Consider the following 16,300-nt stretch of genomic DNA (forward strand, 5'->3'; position numbering starts at 1 on the left):
GTGTGTGTGTGTGTGTGTGTGTGTGTGTGTTGGGGAAATAAAAGACACAGATTGTTTGCAGTCCCTGAAGGTGTGTGATGAGAGAATATTTGTCTCATTCGAACATGACCCTGTGATGAGATTGAGCCCTGGCGCAAAAGGAAGTGCCATCTGATTGGCTGTTGGCTGGAACAAGGCGATACGAGCTCTCTCTCTCTCTCTCTCTCTCTCTCTCTCTCTCTCTGTATCGGTTTACAATTTTACATTATCAGCAAATCTGTTCCATTTGAGAGCTAATATGGAGTCTTGATCACATTCAGATCTCTCACTGTCTCTCTCTTCGTCTGTCTCTCTGCCCATCTCAATCTCTCTCTCTTTCTCATTCTCTTTGGTCTCTCTACATCTATCTCTCCGGGTCTCTCTCTCACAATCGGTCTCTTTGTCTGTTTAAAAGTCTCTCTGTCTATCTGTCTTTCTCTCTGTACCTCTCTGTCTCTCTCCTTAGCTCACTCTGTTTATCTATCCATCTCTCTTTCTGAATTGCTCTGTCTCGGTCCATCTATCTATTTCTCTCTTTCTTGCGCTCTCAAAAGCAGCTTCGCTGTCTCTCACTCAATCTGTTTGTCTCTCTCTTTTCGTCTTTCTGTCTCTCTCTCACTCTTTTCTCTCTCTCGCTCTCTCTCACACACGCACCCATTTATTTAATAAGTCTGTTGTAATTGGAAAAAAATGACACCCTGTATCTATTTAAATTCGATAAGGAGCATTATGGGAAGCAACTCGGCGCTGCAGCTCATTTGGCTCCATCACGTGATCTCAGTGGCGTGAGATTCATTTCCTGCAGGTCGGAACTCGGGCTGGAGATACGGCGTGTCTGTGTGGAAGAGGATACGGCGAGGACGAGGCACTAAAACACAGGAAAGAGAGCTGATAGGAGACATAAACATGTGAGTTTCTCTCGAGGGGGGTTAAAACCTCTGTCGGATGATGTTTAGGAGATGAAGCTCACATCTCCGCACTCGCACCTGTACCTGAGAGACGCAGGTGCTGACACGTGACCTCCGCTGCCCCTCGCGTCACATACTCACACGTCAACGTCAAACGCTGTCTAAACCTCGTTGAATCGGACTCGAAGTCCGCCTCGGAGTGTAATCCAGAAACATCCGGAACATCATCTCCACATTATTTACAGAAGAGTCACGTGAACTTGAGCGCACGTGATTCTTTCACACGATTCGCGTATTTTCATCTACACACGTGCTTTGTTCAAATGGTTCGTTTATTCTTTTTACACGCGACTCCCGCGTACGCACGCCTCCTTCCCGATTCGTTTATTTTCACACGATTCCTTTATATCATTGTCGTTCTCACACACAATTTATTTCTTTTCATTCGTGATATTCTCACACGAATAACGTCTCCCCGCACGTGATCACGTGTTATTCACGTGATGTCACGGTTTTACCGCGATTCCCGGGAATGACACGGTAAACCGCACCTCGCTCTGTGAAACGAAAAACGAATGCGATTTTTAAATTGATTCTTTTCTTCTTTTTTTTTTTTGTAAAGCTTACAACGAGCAGCGTGCAACACAATTAGCAGCGAGCTCTTCTCCCCTTCCTCCCTCTCATAAATCACGAGGCTCAGGCTGAAAGGGAACAAACGCCCTTGTTTTAATTATCACGGCAGCTCCGTTCTTGCATACAAGCTTTATATGAGCCAGAGAGAGAAATAAACAGATTAAAATGACCAGATTTTTTATCTCGACTCTCAATAACAATGTCCTGTTCTGCTGTCTACGCGAGGAAAAACCTTAATTAATGACCCAATTTTCTGAAAGTGTGTATCGTCAGAAAAACAACAACAACAACAACATGCTGTTAACTGAAATGAATCTTAAGTGAGAAAACATTGAGATTTCGAGAGCGCCGTGCTAACAGAAATTTAACAGCGCTCCGTCAGACGCTTCACATCAACACGCAGGCTAACGCGCTGTGTTTTAATCAGATTTTGGGGAAAATGAGAATCACCCCACCGTAGATTTCTTTGCATTAGTTTACCTTAGCAACCGCGACTCTATTGTAGTCAGGCTTGAGGTTAGAACCTTTCTGAAATATTCATGTTCTCCACAGCATGTTGGACTAGCTTGATAAATAGTCAAATCTCTATACTTTTGTGAACATACTATAGCAGCTCTTACCTTTCCGACATATTGTGGCTCCGGTCCAATGTGCTCCTCCAAAACATAGAACTGATTCCACACCCAACCCCTCTTGGGCCGGTGATGGGGGTCCTTCCCTCCCTCTGGGAGTTTAGTCCGATTTTGTGCGTGTGCGTTCAGGACCGAGCCCGCAGAAAGTCTGGTTCGGTTGTGAGCGTGCGCGTTTAGGACCGGACCCACGGGAAGTCTGGTTCGGTTGTGAGCGTGCGCGTTTAGGACCGGACCCACGGGAAGTCTGGTTCGGTTGTGAGAGTGCGTGTTTAAACCAAGGCCTGCCGTAGACGGGCTGCCGAGGCTCCTCTGGAGCGCGAAGAGGCCCAGCAGCAGAGAGCTCAAACAGGCTCTCATGTTAAAGAGAGGCCTGAGGACGGAGATCAGGCCCAGCCTCCCAGCTCAGCGCACCACATGTCCATCTTTATGCTTTAAACCCATCCTCGTGCTTTAAACCCAGACACCCGCAGAAGCCCGACAAGCCGCATTCACATCCTGGAGAGATGGCTGGGAGCTGCAGGGGTCACAGTTCGTTGGAGACTGGGATTCCACCGAGGGATCTCTACAGGCACTCCATAAAACATCTGTGGGAAGACGGAGAGGATGAGTCAACCGCTTGTGCTTTTGGCAAATTGAAACAGAGATGAATGGACAGTTACGGTGAATGACGGAACGGTAGAACGATGGGATGTTTTTCAGGCAAATCCTACTGAGATAGTGGCTCAGATTCTCACACAGATTTCACACCACATAAAGTAACAGATAACATTACGAACATTAACGTAATTACAAAGGAGGACGAGGGAAAGAGTCGATTACTGGGAATACGCAGGTTAGACGATAGCACGGTGAGCAAGCCGGAAGAGGAAGATCAAACCCCGCTGAGGAGTTGGGGGGAAAAGAAGAAGGTGAGACAGGTAGTTAAGAGACGTATAAAGGAGAAGGAGGGTTTTGAATTGAATTCTTTGGGGAGGCGTGATATGGTCTCGGGATCGGGTGCTGGGAAGAAGGGGAATGAACCTGTATAATAATGGATTGGGACTGGATAAGAGCAACAGATCATACAGTACAGTAATGTGAGGTATTTTTATATTACAAAATAGAGAAATGAGAGTTTCTTTGAGAATCAGCTCAGATGCTACTCCATTTACTGAATTTCAGTCTATTAAAACAGAACTATAAAACACTCTGAGGAATGTCCCCACCATCCAAAAACACCTCTAAGCTCTATACATGCTGATTTTCTTTTCTTTTAGTCATGATGTGTAGTCGACTCGACTCTATCCGAACAGTCTGAATCTGCTGCTGGTTAGCCACCCAGTAAAACACCTAATGCATTTTTGATGGAACATCTGGAATAGCAGGGATAGTATTTGGCAGGCCAGGGCTCCGTTGTACAGCATGGCTACGGGGCATGAATTGATTTTGGCACTAATGGAAATATAGTGCACAACTTTATAAATTTGGGTGGACAAGCTGTACATCCATAACCTCCACAGTGCACATATACAACGTACTAACCATCATTTCATAGCTTATACAGTGATGTAGTGCACTACAGAGAGGGTAAAAGATGTTCATTACTATCCTACCTAGTGCTTATGACCTGAATAAAAAAATAGGTCCTTATTGAGTGTCTAGAATTGGGTAGTACATTGGGTGAAGGTGCCATACGTTCAAACTTAACGTGATTAATATCAATGTCACGTACATATGACTTCGTCAGCACTGAATTGAATCCTAAATGGGTTCCTAATGAATATATATTAAAAGGTACACTACAAAAAGGTATAGATGTTGTTAGTTCATACACTGTATAGTATGATGTAATTATATAGGAAGTGTGTTTGTTTTACCTGGAAGCCATGGAGGATGGAAACCTTTTGCACTCAGCTTGTATAACACACTACATATGGTGTAAAGGCAACTGCTTTCTTTCCTAATTATTACACCCATATAGGGGATTACAAATGGGTCCTACATGTCTTTACATATGGTGTGATCACGAGGGGTAAGAGTTATGGTATAGATACACTATATGGACAAAAATCTGTGAACACCTGACCGTAACCTGACCATTGTATGTGCTTGCTGAACATCCCAATCCAGATTTCTTCCCCCTTTGCTGTTATAATGTGCTCCCACTCTTCTGGGAAGGCTTTCCACTAGATTTTGGGGCGTGGCTGTGGGGATTCATGTTCATTCAGTTACAAGAGTGTTACTGAGATGAGGCGCTGATGTGGATGTGTGGAGGCTCCAGTTCCAGTTCATCCCAAAGGTTGTTGAGTGGGGTTGAGGTCAGGGTTCTGTGCAGGACACTCGAGTTCTTCCAACCTTCACACACCGTGTCTTCATGGAGCTCGCTCTGTGCGCAGGGGCGTCGTCATGCCGGGACAGGTTCGGGCCTCTTAGTTCCAGTGAAGGCATTCTATACAATTGTGTACTTCCAACTTTGTGGCAGTAATTTGGGGAAGAACTTCATATGGGTGTGATGGTCAGGGGTCCACATACTTTCGGCCATATAGTGTATCATATCATGATAATTGCAGACATTGCTATAAATATGTTGTTCACATGGCAATAAAGTTTGACGTTTTATGCAAAAGTACAGGAAAAAAAAAAAATCCACGAAAGTTGCGAAATATCTGCTTCGGCGTCTTTGAGTTAAGGAGTGTTTATAGCTGCTATAACGTAAGTGAGAACAGGAACTAACTTGGTTCACGGATGTTCCATCGCAATAAATGTAACTATAAATGGATAGAATGTACAGTATGATACGTTGTACCGCTGAGGAAATAAAACAAATAAGTAAAATAACCTGTGAGTGATGAAACCTCGTCAAGGTCCAGTACAATATCACTTGTCTACATTTCCCAATGCTGTGCATTTCAAATGACATGGAGAATCGTCATAAACAGAACTCTAGACGTTTTCCTATCAAAATCTCTCGTAATCTCCTCCACAGTACTGGCTCTCCATCGTCTTCACTCCACAACCCTGTATCTCCTGAAGACATCTTGCATGAGCTGTAAGATGGCGCCTTGCCTTTCCCGTCTCTAGTTCTATTTCACGAGTTCATATTCAAAGAAACGCTGAGGCGAAATCCCAAGTGCTTACCTCAATATGAGAGGAATTCCACGCTGCGTATCATGAGCTGACAGCTGAACGTTCTCTGTGTTGTGACAAAGATCTAAGCACAACACGTTAAAGCAATTGTAATCTCTCAGGAACAGCGAGATGTCTGTTTCCCGGCAGTGTTTTCTCGAATAAGATCACCTGTCAGAAGACAAGCTCGGTAGATAAAAAACTTTTTATGAAGAGGTCTTTCAGCCTACGCTGTGATGAACATGAAGGGAACCTCGACTTTCATTAGTTTCCCTTTTTTTGAGATGCACGAGACCAAGATTGAGAGGACTTCGTTCTTACGCTCGTTCGTCTGGGAAATGTTTTTACCTAGAAATCTACAACAGACAGCAAATCCAAGCCTTGGATAGCCTCTGTCAGATAAACTAGCAACCTTCTACAAGGTGCTCACAAAACCAGAAGGAGTTGGTGACTGCAGATTTTGATGAGGCGGGACAACATTAGCCTCAAACAAAATCAAGTCGAAAGGCTATCACACTTGACTCATGCTAAAGAGCTAATATCATTAACCAGGGTTGCCAGATTTTAGCTCCAGCCCAACAACATCTCAAAAATCACACAAAAGACCTCAGACTAGCCCAAACAGTTCTGGTATTGTAAAATGGAGGCACATTTTTTTCTTTTTCTCAGCCTTTGCATGAGAAACAAGGCCACATTATCCACTCTTTCCCACATCATAGACACAATGTCTGCAATTACACTTTACCTTTGTGGAAATGTATTATATTTAATTCTGATTATCTTGCTATAATAATACAAGATATTGGTCTTGCTTTGTACGTAGCCCAATTTGATGTAAAAAAAAAAAAAAAAGACCCTGTTATTAACAGCTCCGCCCCTGAGCGTTACGCGGCATCATTCCTTCCCCAATGGGTCCCTATTAGTATGTGTTGCAATACCCATGTTTGACCACAAGGTGCAATAATGACTCTGTGGAGCTATATGAGGCCGTGCACACTCTGCGATACTACTGTATTGTCTTGAAGTCGTTGGTCACTGAAAAAAAGGTCATGAGCATTTCAACAGAATTTAAACTATATGGCGTGAATGAGGATGAAATGTTTATGACGATTTGCTGAACAGCTGATAGATATCGTGGGGTTCTGCACAACCTGCCCCCTATGGACAAGCTGCCACTACTCAGAAACTTAACCAGTGCGAAACAACATATCTTGAGAACAGTAATCAGAAACCCAGAAATGTCAGGGCACTGCGAGCTCAGCCCTTAGAGCCACACTAATCAGCCGCCGAGAGACCTAGGGACATCTTAGCTGGCTTGATGACCCGTACAACGAAGAGCTCTAAAACACAAAACAATAATCAGGCCACAAAGTACAGTCTTCACTACATTCTGTAAGTTCCTGTAACTTCAGTCATGTCGCAATCAGCCATCAGCGACAAATGGCAAATCACTGCATTCTCATTTTCATTCATTGACTATTTTCAGGAAACACCATCATCATAAAGAATGGCAGACGAACAGCACCAAAGTCACCCGGGCGAGCGGTGCAGAACGCCAAATCGCCATTTACAGTCATTTCTGATTGGAGCGACGGGTCCTGAATTCGCGTCACTGACACACATATTTCAGACCTTTCCTTTACTACATTAAGGAGAAGCAAATCTCAGTGCCTCAGAGCAAAAAGCAAAAGAAATGGGTTCTTTTGATTCATTCGATTCGATGCAGATAATCAAATGAACCCAGAAAATGGGTTCCGTTGGTCCAAATCTCCAGACCGCGTGACATTTCTGCAGCACCACAACTCTGTTCTTTGGCATCGTTTAGCAGATCAGATCTACCAAGAAACCCTGCTATCCAAAACACATTCAAGCCTGCTTGATTCATTTTCTGCCGGTGAGTCGAATCAGAGTCAAATCGCTTTCTCACTAGGGTTCACCTGGAAGCAGATCGAGAACACCTGTACAGGACGTGAACGAGATCACCGCTCTACGGTAAAAAAGGAGTTATAAAAGCAGCGGTATCGTGGTATAACTATATCACAATCAGGATATCACATCATCATATTGTCCAGCTCTACCTGTAATAGGCAGAACGTCAAATTGTACTTTTTTATTGCTTTAAAAAACATCCATTTCATAGAATAAATCATTCCCTGAGCCTCTCACTTGTTGTCTTCTGTTTCCACCATAAGCATTTTTTATGTTCAGTACCCGGTGTCTGCCCTCTGTAATGGGTTGTTTCCATAATTACTCACTGTTCCATCCAAGGATGTGTTTGTTGTTTCTCGTTAAGATGTCTGCTTGTGGTCCACTCTCTCTCTCTCTCTCTCTCTCTCTCTCTCTCTCTCTCTCTCTCTCTCTCATTCCTGTCTCTGTCCCTAGTTCTTTTTGTAATGAGCTACCTGTTGAATTTGGTGGTTTTGAGGACAGACACAAGGACGAATCCCCGTAAGATCATTTCTCTCAGAACCAGACGCTTTGTGCCGTGTGTCAGCTCCTAGCTTTACTCATTACTGTGCCACTCTTGTGTATGCCGCTGCTGGTGAAATGTTTTCCCTGCGTCATCTATCTGTAAATATAGCAGTAAAAGGAATGGTTTTATAAACAGTGTAAATATTAATACCTTAAACACGGCTGCTCATACGATCTGTCAGACAACTCGTAAGTGCGCTCAAAAACATCACTGTATTTATTTCTTAATCCTCTTAGAAGCTTACTCTTAAAATAGAGAATATTACGAGCCCTATTTGGACGGGATTATGTCCCCGATAATTCCCAGCAGTTTCCCAACAATTACAGCTTTTTATTTACTTATTGAAGACGGACACATCGTGCTGTATATCTGTTTATAGTTTATGAATGGAAAGGAACCACCACTGAGGAGATATTTTTTGAGTGGGGGTTTATTCTCAGTTCTCAACGCTGCTGTAGATGATCCACTTGTACAGTACGAGCACCACATGACAGCAGCACTAGCATGAGAGCACCAAATGATGCATCTGCTAAATGGCACTCCTATCATGGTTTCTTTTCATTTATACATGGAGTGAAGAGGTGCCAATATATATAATCTACCCATGCAATGGAATCAATACAGGAAATAATGTAACTCCACCAGTCTGCGGTTGGGAAAACTGTTGAACATGAAACCCATCAATTTACAGCGAGGTGAAGAGAGGACACGTTCTCAGATAACCTTCCGGAGTAATTTGTCTCAAGAAATAAGACATGCGTACTAAATATCTAATGCACACTTAGCGCTCGTGTTCTCCCTCTAGGCTACGACGACAGTTTGACAGCCAGTTCTCTCCCGGAACATGTCTCGGAGATCTCCAGACCTCCCCAGAATGAACAATTCATGAGCTCGAGCCCAGACGAGGCCTTGATTTGCACAACAGTCCGGTCGGCAACAATAAAAAACAGAGTGGGAGTCTAGTCCCGCTGACACTTTTTAATTAGCATGCAACGATTTCATTAAAAATGGAACAGAATTGATTAAACAAATGGATAAAGAAAGAAAAAGGAAAAGACCTTGAGAGCGGGCAAGGCCGAGATGATAAACAAAGCAACGGCAGTTAAAAGGATAGGAAGCTAATTAAGTTAACAAAATAAAAAGGGGCCAAGTGGAGAATAGGAAACTTTTTCCAAGTTATGAAGAACAAACATAATCCAAATAAAAACAAACGAGTGCAGACCCACACTTCTGACCCGGACCAGAGCATAACGTTTTAGCTGTGTGGTACGGCTGAGAGATACTGTATGGTGATATAATATCCATATCATGTTAAATTGTGCATGTCACGAAGAAATACAGATACACTTCGGAGCAGGCTGTTATCGGAAAATAATCAACTTCGGGGTGCTAACGATAACGCCGTTTCATTTTACTCCTCGCTTACGCTCATGCAAATTAACACTCGGTTTCGCAGCAGCTGTCTATGTCGTTAGTCATACGTTCCTCCCAGATGCTACGTCTCTCATTAAGCTTGATTTTATCCAGTCGCTAGATTTCTTAAGCGAAGGCGTCCGATCGTTCTTTATAAGCGTCCTGGACTCAGATTGCTGAAGGCAGCTGCCGGGGTGTATATATTTCAGAGCTCGCAGCCGTGATATGCCAAAACGAGATGCATTGCTTAATTACGACTCTATCTGAGGGCAAGCATTTGGCAAATAGTCATGGATATGCTTCAGCTGTTCACGACAACCAGATGTTTACACTCAGTCATAAGCGATTGCCGGTATTAAACTGTCTACACTGTAAAGAATTATAATTCTCCACGATAAAACGCCAATGCGTACGTTCAATGCCGTAGGAAGCGTTAGACGGGGTTTTACAGCTTGCTGCGTGAAATTCTGGGGAAATGTTTACAGTAAACGGCATCAGAGGGAATTGTTTAATTTGATAAGACTGTACAGCGATAGTATTATTAACTTCACGGACAAACCTGCAGCTAAAATAAAAACGGTTATGTGAAGGGTAAAGCTAGGAAATGCTAGGTGATGTTAGCGATTGTAAGCAGGGTACGGGCTGCGATCGATGTTAGGGGCGGAGCTAGCTCGTGGATAGACTGGGCGGGGCATCTTAAGGAGTCTGCGGTAATTATATGATCGAAATGATCACTTAGCTAACTGACACAACAAAGCGTGAGTTTAAGATTGCTCATGGGGCGTATAAGTAAGGAGTAATGTACAGTGCTATGTGTTGTGCCGTTATAGGAAAATAATCAACCTATGGTTACCACCCTATCCTATAACAACACGTGGTTTATTCCTTTTAAACCACAGCAAATTGCTAACAATTGCAATTTTTCTTCTTTATTAAAGAACAATGTTGTATTCTTCTCCATTTATAATTACATTTAATTAGTTCCTGTTCTCACTTACCCTACAGCAGCTATAAACACTCGTTCCCTCACCAGTCCTCTCTTTATTCTCTCTCTTTATTCTCTTTATTCTCTCTCTTTATTCTCTATTGTCTCTCTTTATTCTCTTTATTCTCTCTCTTTATTCTCTCTCTTTATTCTCTCTTTATTCTCTCTTTATTCTCTCTCTTCAATCTCTCTCTTTATTCTCTTTATTCTCTCTTTATTCTCTCTCTTTATTCTCTCTTTATTCTCTTTATTCTCTTTCTTTATTCTCTCTTTATTCTCTCTTTATTCTCTCTCTTTAATCTCTCTTTTTATTCTCTCTTTATTCTCTTTTATTCTCTTTATTCTCTTTATTCTCTCTTTATTCTCTATTGTCTCTCTTTATTCTCTCTCTTTATTCTCTATTGTCTCTCTTTATTCTCTTTATTCTCTCTCTTTATTCTCTCTTTATTCTCTCTCTTCAATCTCTCTCTTTATTCTCTTTATTCTCTCTCTTTATTCTGTCTCTTTATTCTCTCTTTATTCTCTTTATTCTCTCTTTATTCTCTTTATTCTCTCTTTATTCTCTCTCTTCAATCTCTCTCTTTATTCTCTTTATTCTCTCTCTTTATTCTCTTTCTTTATTCTCTCTTTATTCTCTCTCTTTAATCTCTCTTTTTATTGTCTCTCTTTATTCTCTTTCTTTATTCTCTCTTTTTATTCTCTCTTTATTCTCTCTCTTTATTCTCTCTCTCCGAGTTAATAAGACAAAAGAAGTGTAAACTGGTCCGTCCTGAAGATGTCGGAAAGCTTAAAGTTCCAGCTTTACCTCTGACTGTTACAAAGCGCTGACACTGGAGACTCCTTCCTTCTATAAATGTTAAATAAACATCTCCTTGCAGAACACTTCACATCTGTACAGAGTCCTCTGGATGAGCTGTTGCTATGGAAACAATAACGCGATAGTACAAACACCTTCTGACCAATCAGAATCCAGAGTTCATCAGCCCTGGGGTAGAGTTCTGTGTTCAAAAGGAATCGTTCATTTCCATAAAACCGAAGGAAATAATAGAGCGCTTTTTTTTTTCAGGAATGTAAATTACACATTAAACATTATTAACCTTTAGCTGCGGGTTAAAGCAGAACACTTGAACACTTGGAAGCGATTCGCTAATGTGATGGACTCAAACAATTCAAGCTGAACACATTAATGACCCTGAGACCAACATCTCCACTGCAAACAACAGCCTTCTGTTAAAAAATCAATAAATCATTCTCCATTAGGGAGATTCCTCATTTCCATAGTCAGCCTTTTAATTCAGCGTTATTCGTTTGGCAGGTGATTTGATCCAGATAAAGCCCAGAACCGAGCAGTCGAGGGTTAAGGAGACGAGATCGGATCTGCGGGATTTGTACTCGACCTGTCGGTCACTGGTGCAGAATCCCAGCCGAACCACGGCACCTCGTGTGAACACATCTGAGCTGTCACAACGGTACTCACACTGACGCACTCTGCTCTTAACTGCTCGGTTTAACGTGAGAGAACATAAATCTAAACCACGTGGCGTCTCTAACGACCGGTTAGAGGAACATAACTGTAAAGGAACCTCGTTAGGGTAGTAATCAGACCTTAAACAGGAGTGGCGATTTAACGCTTTAACGGTTTGATGCACCATAGTGCTGCTGAATTCTGCATTCAGAAGGACGTTGATCAATATTCCATATAAACGGATGAAAGAGTGCGTGCCGTCGTCGATATGGCGACGTTTTCTTCTCGGAAGGAGATCTACGGAAGGAGTCTCCAGTGTCGGTCGGGATTCTTCAGGAGAGACGAGTTCACGCTCTGGGGGTTCTCAGTAACATGAAAAGCTGCGATTTATTTATTTAGTCTTATTAAATACCAGAGAGAGAACGTAATAGAGCATACCTGCTACTTTAGAAACAGATCTTGGCGATTTACACGTGAGTGGCATTCATCATCACAGACATGCTAGAATGCTGTAAAGGAAAATCGGCGTATCGGAAACGGACTGTAGTGTGGAAGTTCGGTTTGGTTTACGCAAACATCTCCACAGAACTTTACGTTAAAAGATTGATCGACGAGGTCTGCGTAAGAGATTTTATGGAACCCTTGTTCCCAGAAAAAGCCCTATTCGGACAGGGTTAGTTGTCCACGTGGAGGTGTGTAATGTAATGATAACCGGAGCACCTCTCTGACTTTAATCCTGTCCAAATCCAGCTTTTTTTCTGTTTTATTGGAAGTAATACAACAGCGTATTTGACCTTCTGCAAAACGAGCAGTGGAAATACCGCCACGTGTTATACATCCTGTCTGAACTGACATTTTCATAATGCTCGCCTTTTATCCCGTTGTAAAAACGCCCCCCCCGCCCGCCCCTCACTCCAGGAAGCGTTCGCTCTTCGCTCTTTTCTTTTCTTATCATCTGTCGCCAGGACCAAACGTCTCAAAATGCAGCAGGTTGAAATACAGACGACGATTAAAAGGAGGAGCGTGTCGGAGAAGTGGCTCTCGGTAAGTTATCCTCTTCAGAGCACATGGTCATGTGACCTACTGATCGTTTAGTGCGACTTGCACGGACACGCCCCCGACAACGAGCGCTTCTGATGAAGGATTAAACCATCAGCTTGTATTAATAGGAGCATGAGGATGTTGTTGACACGCCCGTCTCTGTTATTTACACGGAGCTCGTTTATTACGGGTTACGCAAATCGATCGGGATTACTACAGACGCCGACGCCGACGGAAAACTAATCCCGCTGAAAGACTTACAGTTATTCGATTTGAAACGAAACTTTTAGAGAAATATTTTGTAATAAATGTTTTTACCACTGGCTTGTGTGTGTGTGTGTGTGTGTGTGTGTGTGTGTGTGATATCGTAAAACCGTGATATTTTTGTCATACCGTTTAACCGTAACACTCGGATCCTGTCCGCTTTAAGCATCACTAGTGTGTATTTTTAAGGTGTGTTGTTTGCTCTGAAAAATCTCTCTCTCTCTCTCTCTCTCTCTCGCACACACACACACACACACAGCTGTTTAAACATTCTGCGCGTTTAATATCGTCAATCAAGTGAGATCATGTGACACCTTCAGCACTTCATGCAGCTATTTTTATTTATTATTTATTTGATTTTTTTTTTTGTCAGAAGCTCACAATCTGCTCGTGCACTTCTCAGCTCCCAGCCTGCGTTTCCCCCTTTTCTTTCTTTTCTTTTCTTTTCTTTTCTTTCTTCTTGTAGTCGATCGCTCATTTTACAGCAGTGAAGCATTAACTATATCACCGAGATGGACTTCAGAGAGGCTCTTAGGTGCTGTTTTGGCACCTTGACATAACCGCGGCTTGAAAGCACTAAACCTGATGATGAAGAAAACACACACACACACACACACACACACACACACACCGCGCGCATGCAATCAAACAAGGTGGCGGAAAAATCAATGCATCACACCCAGACGGTATCTGATCATCACATTAACTTCACTTCCGCTTAAAAAAAAAAAAAAAACCACAACAGAAAACATTCCAGTCAGATCAGACACCTGAGAGACATCCACACACCCCGCAATGCTGCTCTCCATCCTCATCCTCTCTATCAGGATCAACATGCGGGTATTTCAACACCGCGTGCGCCTCGTGCACACGTTATGGAACTGCAACACACAGAAATACATTTATATTTATATATATATACACATAAAAATAAATAAATAAATAAACCACAAGTCATTTGCTTCTCGTCTCATCTCACAACCCGGGGAGTTGATCTACACGCGGTCTCAGAGCAGCTGCACACCAACAGCAGAGGTTTTCTTTTCCTTCTCTACGCGCGCGCCGTTGTGCAGAAACCCGTTCATCATCATCATCATCATCACCATCACCATCAATATGCATGCGCATGTTTTCGTGTATTTATTTCTCTACAGCACCACACACACACACACACACACACACACGCACACACGCACGCAGTCGTTCACACACTTTCCCCGCGCGCAACCCTTGCGAGCTTTCTGTACACGCGCGCGCTCAAAAAAAAAACAAAACACAAAACCAAAAAAAGATCTGACTCTTACCCTCGCGCTTCTGTCTTCACATCTGCAGAGATATGGAACTGGGTTACCTCCACTGCACTCTGAGGTGTGTGTGTGTGTGTGTGTGTGTGTGTGTGTGTTGGTTTGTTCACAATCCACTCCACTATCGCTCCCAAGTCTGCCAACCAGCAGCAGCTCAGGAGAGGAGATCTGCGCGCATGCACGCATACACAAGCATCTCTCTCTCGCTCTCTCTCTCTCTCTCTCTCTCTCACACACACACATTCATACGTAGATCAGCGTCAGCGTCTCACATATCCTGCTCTCTCATACACTCTCTCTCATTCTCTCAATCTACCACTCTATATCCTTCCTGAATCACTTCTCTCTCTCTCTCTCACTCTCTCTCACTCTCTCTCTCACTCTCTCTCTCTCTCTCTCACACACACTCACAAACTCACCCTTTCTACCTCTTTCATCACTCTCTCTACATTATATACGGTTTTCTGCCTTCATCTCTCTCTCTCTCTCTCTCTCTCTCACTCTCTTTCTCACTCAACATTTATTGCCCTCTAATTTATATCATTCTCACTTTTTCTCCATCCTTCTCTCTCCTTTCATTATTCAACCTCTCTCTCTCTCTCTCTCTCTGTGCGCATGTGCGGGGTGAGTGGGTGGAGACTGAGTGTGAGGGTGTGGCTGTGGTGTGAGGTATGAGTGGTACCTTTTTCTTTGTCTTGGTTTTTGTTGATTTGGTTATGGTTTGTAGTTTTCTTTTTTCCGTGGAGTAATTGTGTAGAGTTTGGGGAAGTGTGTGTGTGTGGTGTTTGTCCGGGGCGTCTGCTCTCGCGTGCCTGGAGACTGCTGAGACCCTTAGCTCTATTTTGCAAAGTCCCCACTCGCCTCTTAATGACTCGTGTCACGGGAGTTCTCTTCCCAAACAGGATCGACAAACCTGAGATCTCCGTAGCTTCTCTCGTTCTCTCTCTCGCTCACCCCTCTTTATTTTCCCATGCCTCTCTCTCTCTCTCTCTCTCTCAACGTTTCTTACACTCCTCTCTCTTTCATTCCCACTTTCTCTCGTCTTCTCTCTCCATTCCTCAGCCTCTTTCATCGGTCTCTTTTAGTAATCATTTCTTCACTTAATCATTTCTTACTCTCTTTTTCCATTTCTCAGTCAACCTCGCTGTACCTCTTTATCCCTCTCTCTTTGTCGGTTTCTCACCAGATCCTTTGCACGGTCCTTCTTTCTCAGTCAACATTTCTCAACCTCTTTCATCACATTTCTCAACCTCTCTTTCTTTTCATGCCTTTCTCTCTCCCACATTTTCCACATTACCCTCATCTCTCTCTCTCTCTCTCTCTCTCTCTCTCTCTCTCTCTCTCCGTCATAATCTCCCTGCCTCTTTGGATCACTTTCTCTCCCCCTCTCTTTCGCGGTCTTTTATTCTTATTTCTGCCTCTCTCTCATTCTCTGGCATTCTTTCCTACGCCACCTCTCTGTCTATCGAATCCTACAGCTCCTTCCATTCTGTAAGGAATTAAACCCTCTGTGCCGTGCTGTTAGAGGAAAACCATCAACACTGTTGGTGGGATGAAACCACCTTCTGACCAATCAGAGTCCAGAATTCAACAGCACTTCATCAGATGCACTTATTTCCAGGACGTGACTGCTGTCAGTCTCAGTCATTATTCGCTTTAAGGCTCACTAACGAACAATATTGGTGTGGGAGTCTGGGACAAGCCGAGCGTGAAGTCACTCTTTTATTCTTTCTGGATTTTTCTCTCTTCCTCTGTCAGCGCAGACTCTCGGCGAAGAGCTCATGGGAGAAAATGGCGGTCTACGCATCAATGCTTCGAGCCACCCGGCCTTCATCCCCGTCTTCCAGCTCTATCCATCACTCCTCTCCGTCTCTCCCTCCTTCCCTCTGCACAGACTCATAATTTATCATTTCCGACTGTTTATTTCTTTTTTCTTTTTTTCCGCACCGTCCCGCCTGCGTCCTGGCAGGTGGGCCTGAGGTGAGCGTATGCAAAATGAGGCTGCCTTGGGTGGAGGAATCAAACTCCATCACGCCACCGTTCACATCCCACAGCGTGA

General features: G+C 43.3%; 1 protein-coding gene across 4 annotated transcripts in view; it reads right to left on the minus strand.

Moving 5' to 3' along the window:
- Positions 1-14,616, minus strand: part of LOC128624107 (cadherin-18-like) — a 51,716-nt gene extending 37,100 nt beyond the window's left edge. The window contains exons 1-3 of one of the 4 annotated variants that reach the window (XM_053651439.1): positions 10,973-11,134; positions 7,552-7,865; positions 2,180-2,775 (exon numbers count right to left, since the gene is read on the minus strand). In XM_053651439.1, coding sequence (XP_053507414.1) covers positions 2,180-2,548 — 369 coding nt within the window. In that variant the 5' untranslated portion in view covers positions 2,549-2,775; positions 7,552-7,865; positions 10,973-11,134. Of the gene's footprint in view, positions 1-2,179; positions 2,776-7,551; positions 7,866-10,972; positions 11,135-13,318 lie in introns of those variants that run through there. The other 3 variants (XM_053651438.1, XM_053651440.1, XM_053651437.1) reach the window with 3 other exon arrangements.
- Positions 14,617-16,300: the final 1,684 nt, after the last annotated feature.

The sequence above is a fragment of the Ictalurus furcatus genome, chromosome 20 (genome assembly GCF_023375685.1).
Source record: "Ictalurus furcatus strain D&B chromosome 20, Billie_1.0, whole genome shotgun sequence".
NCBI classification, from domain to species: domain Eukaryota; kingdom Metazoa; phylum Chordata; class Actinopteri; order Siluriformes; family Ictaluridae; genus Ictalurus; species Ictalurus furcatus.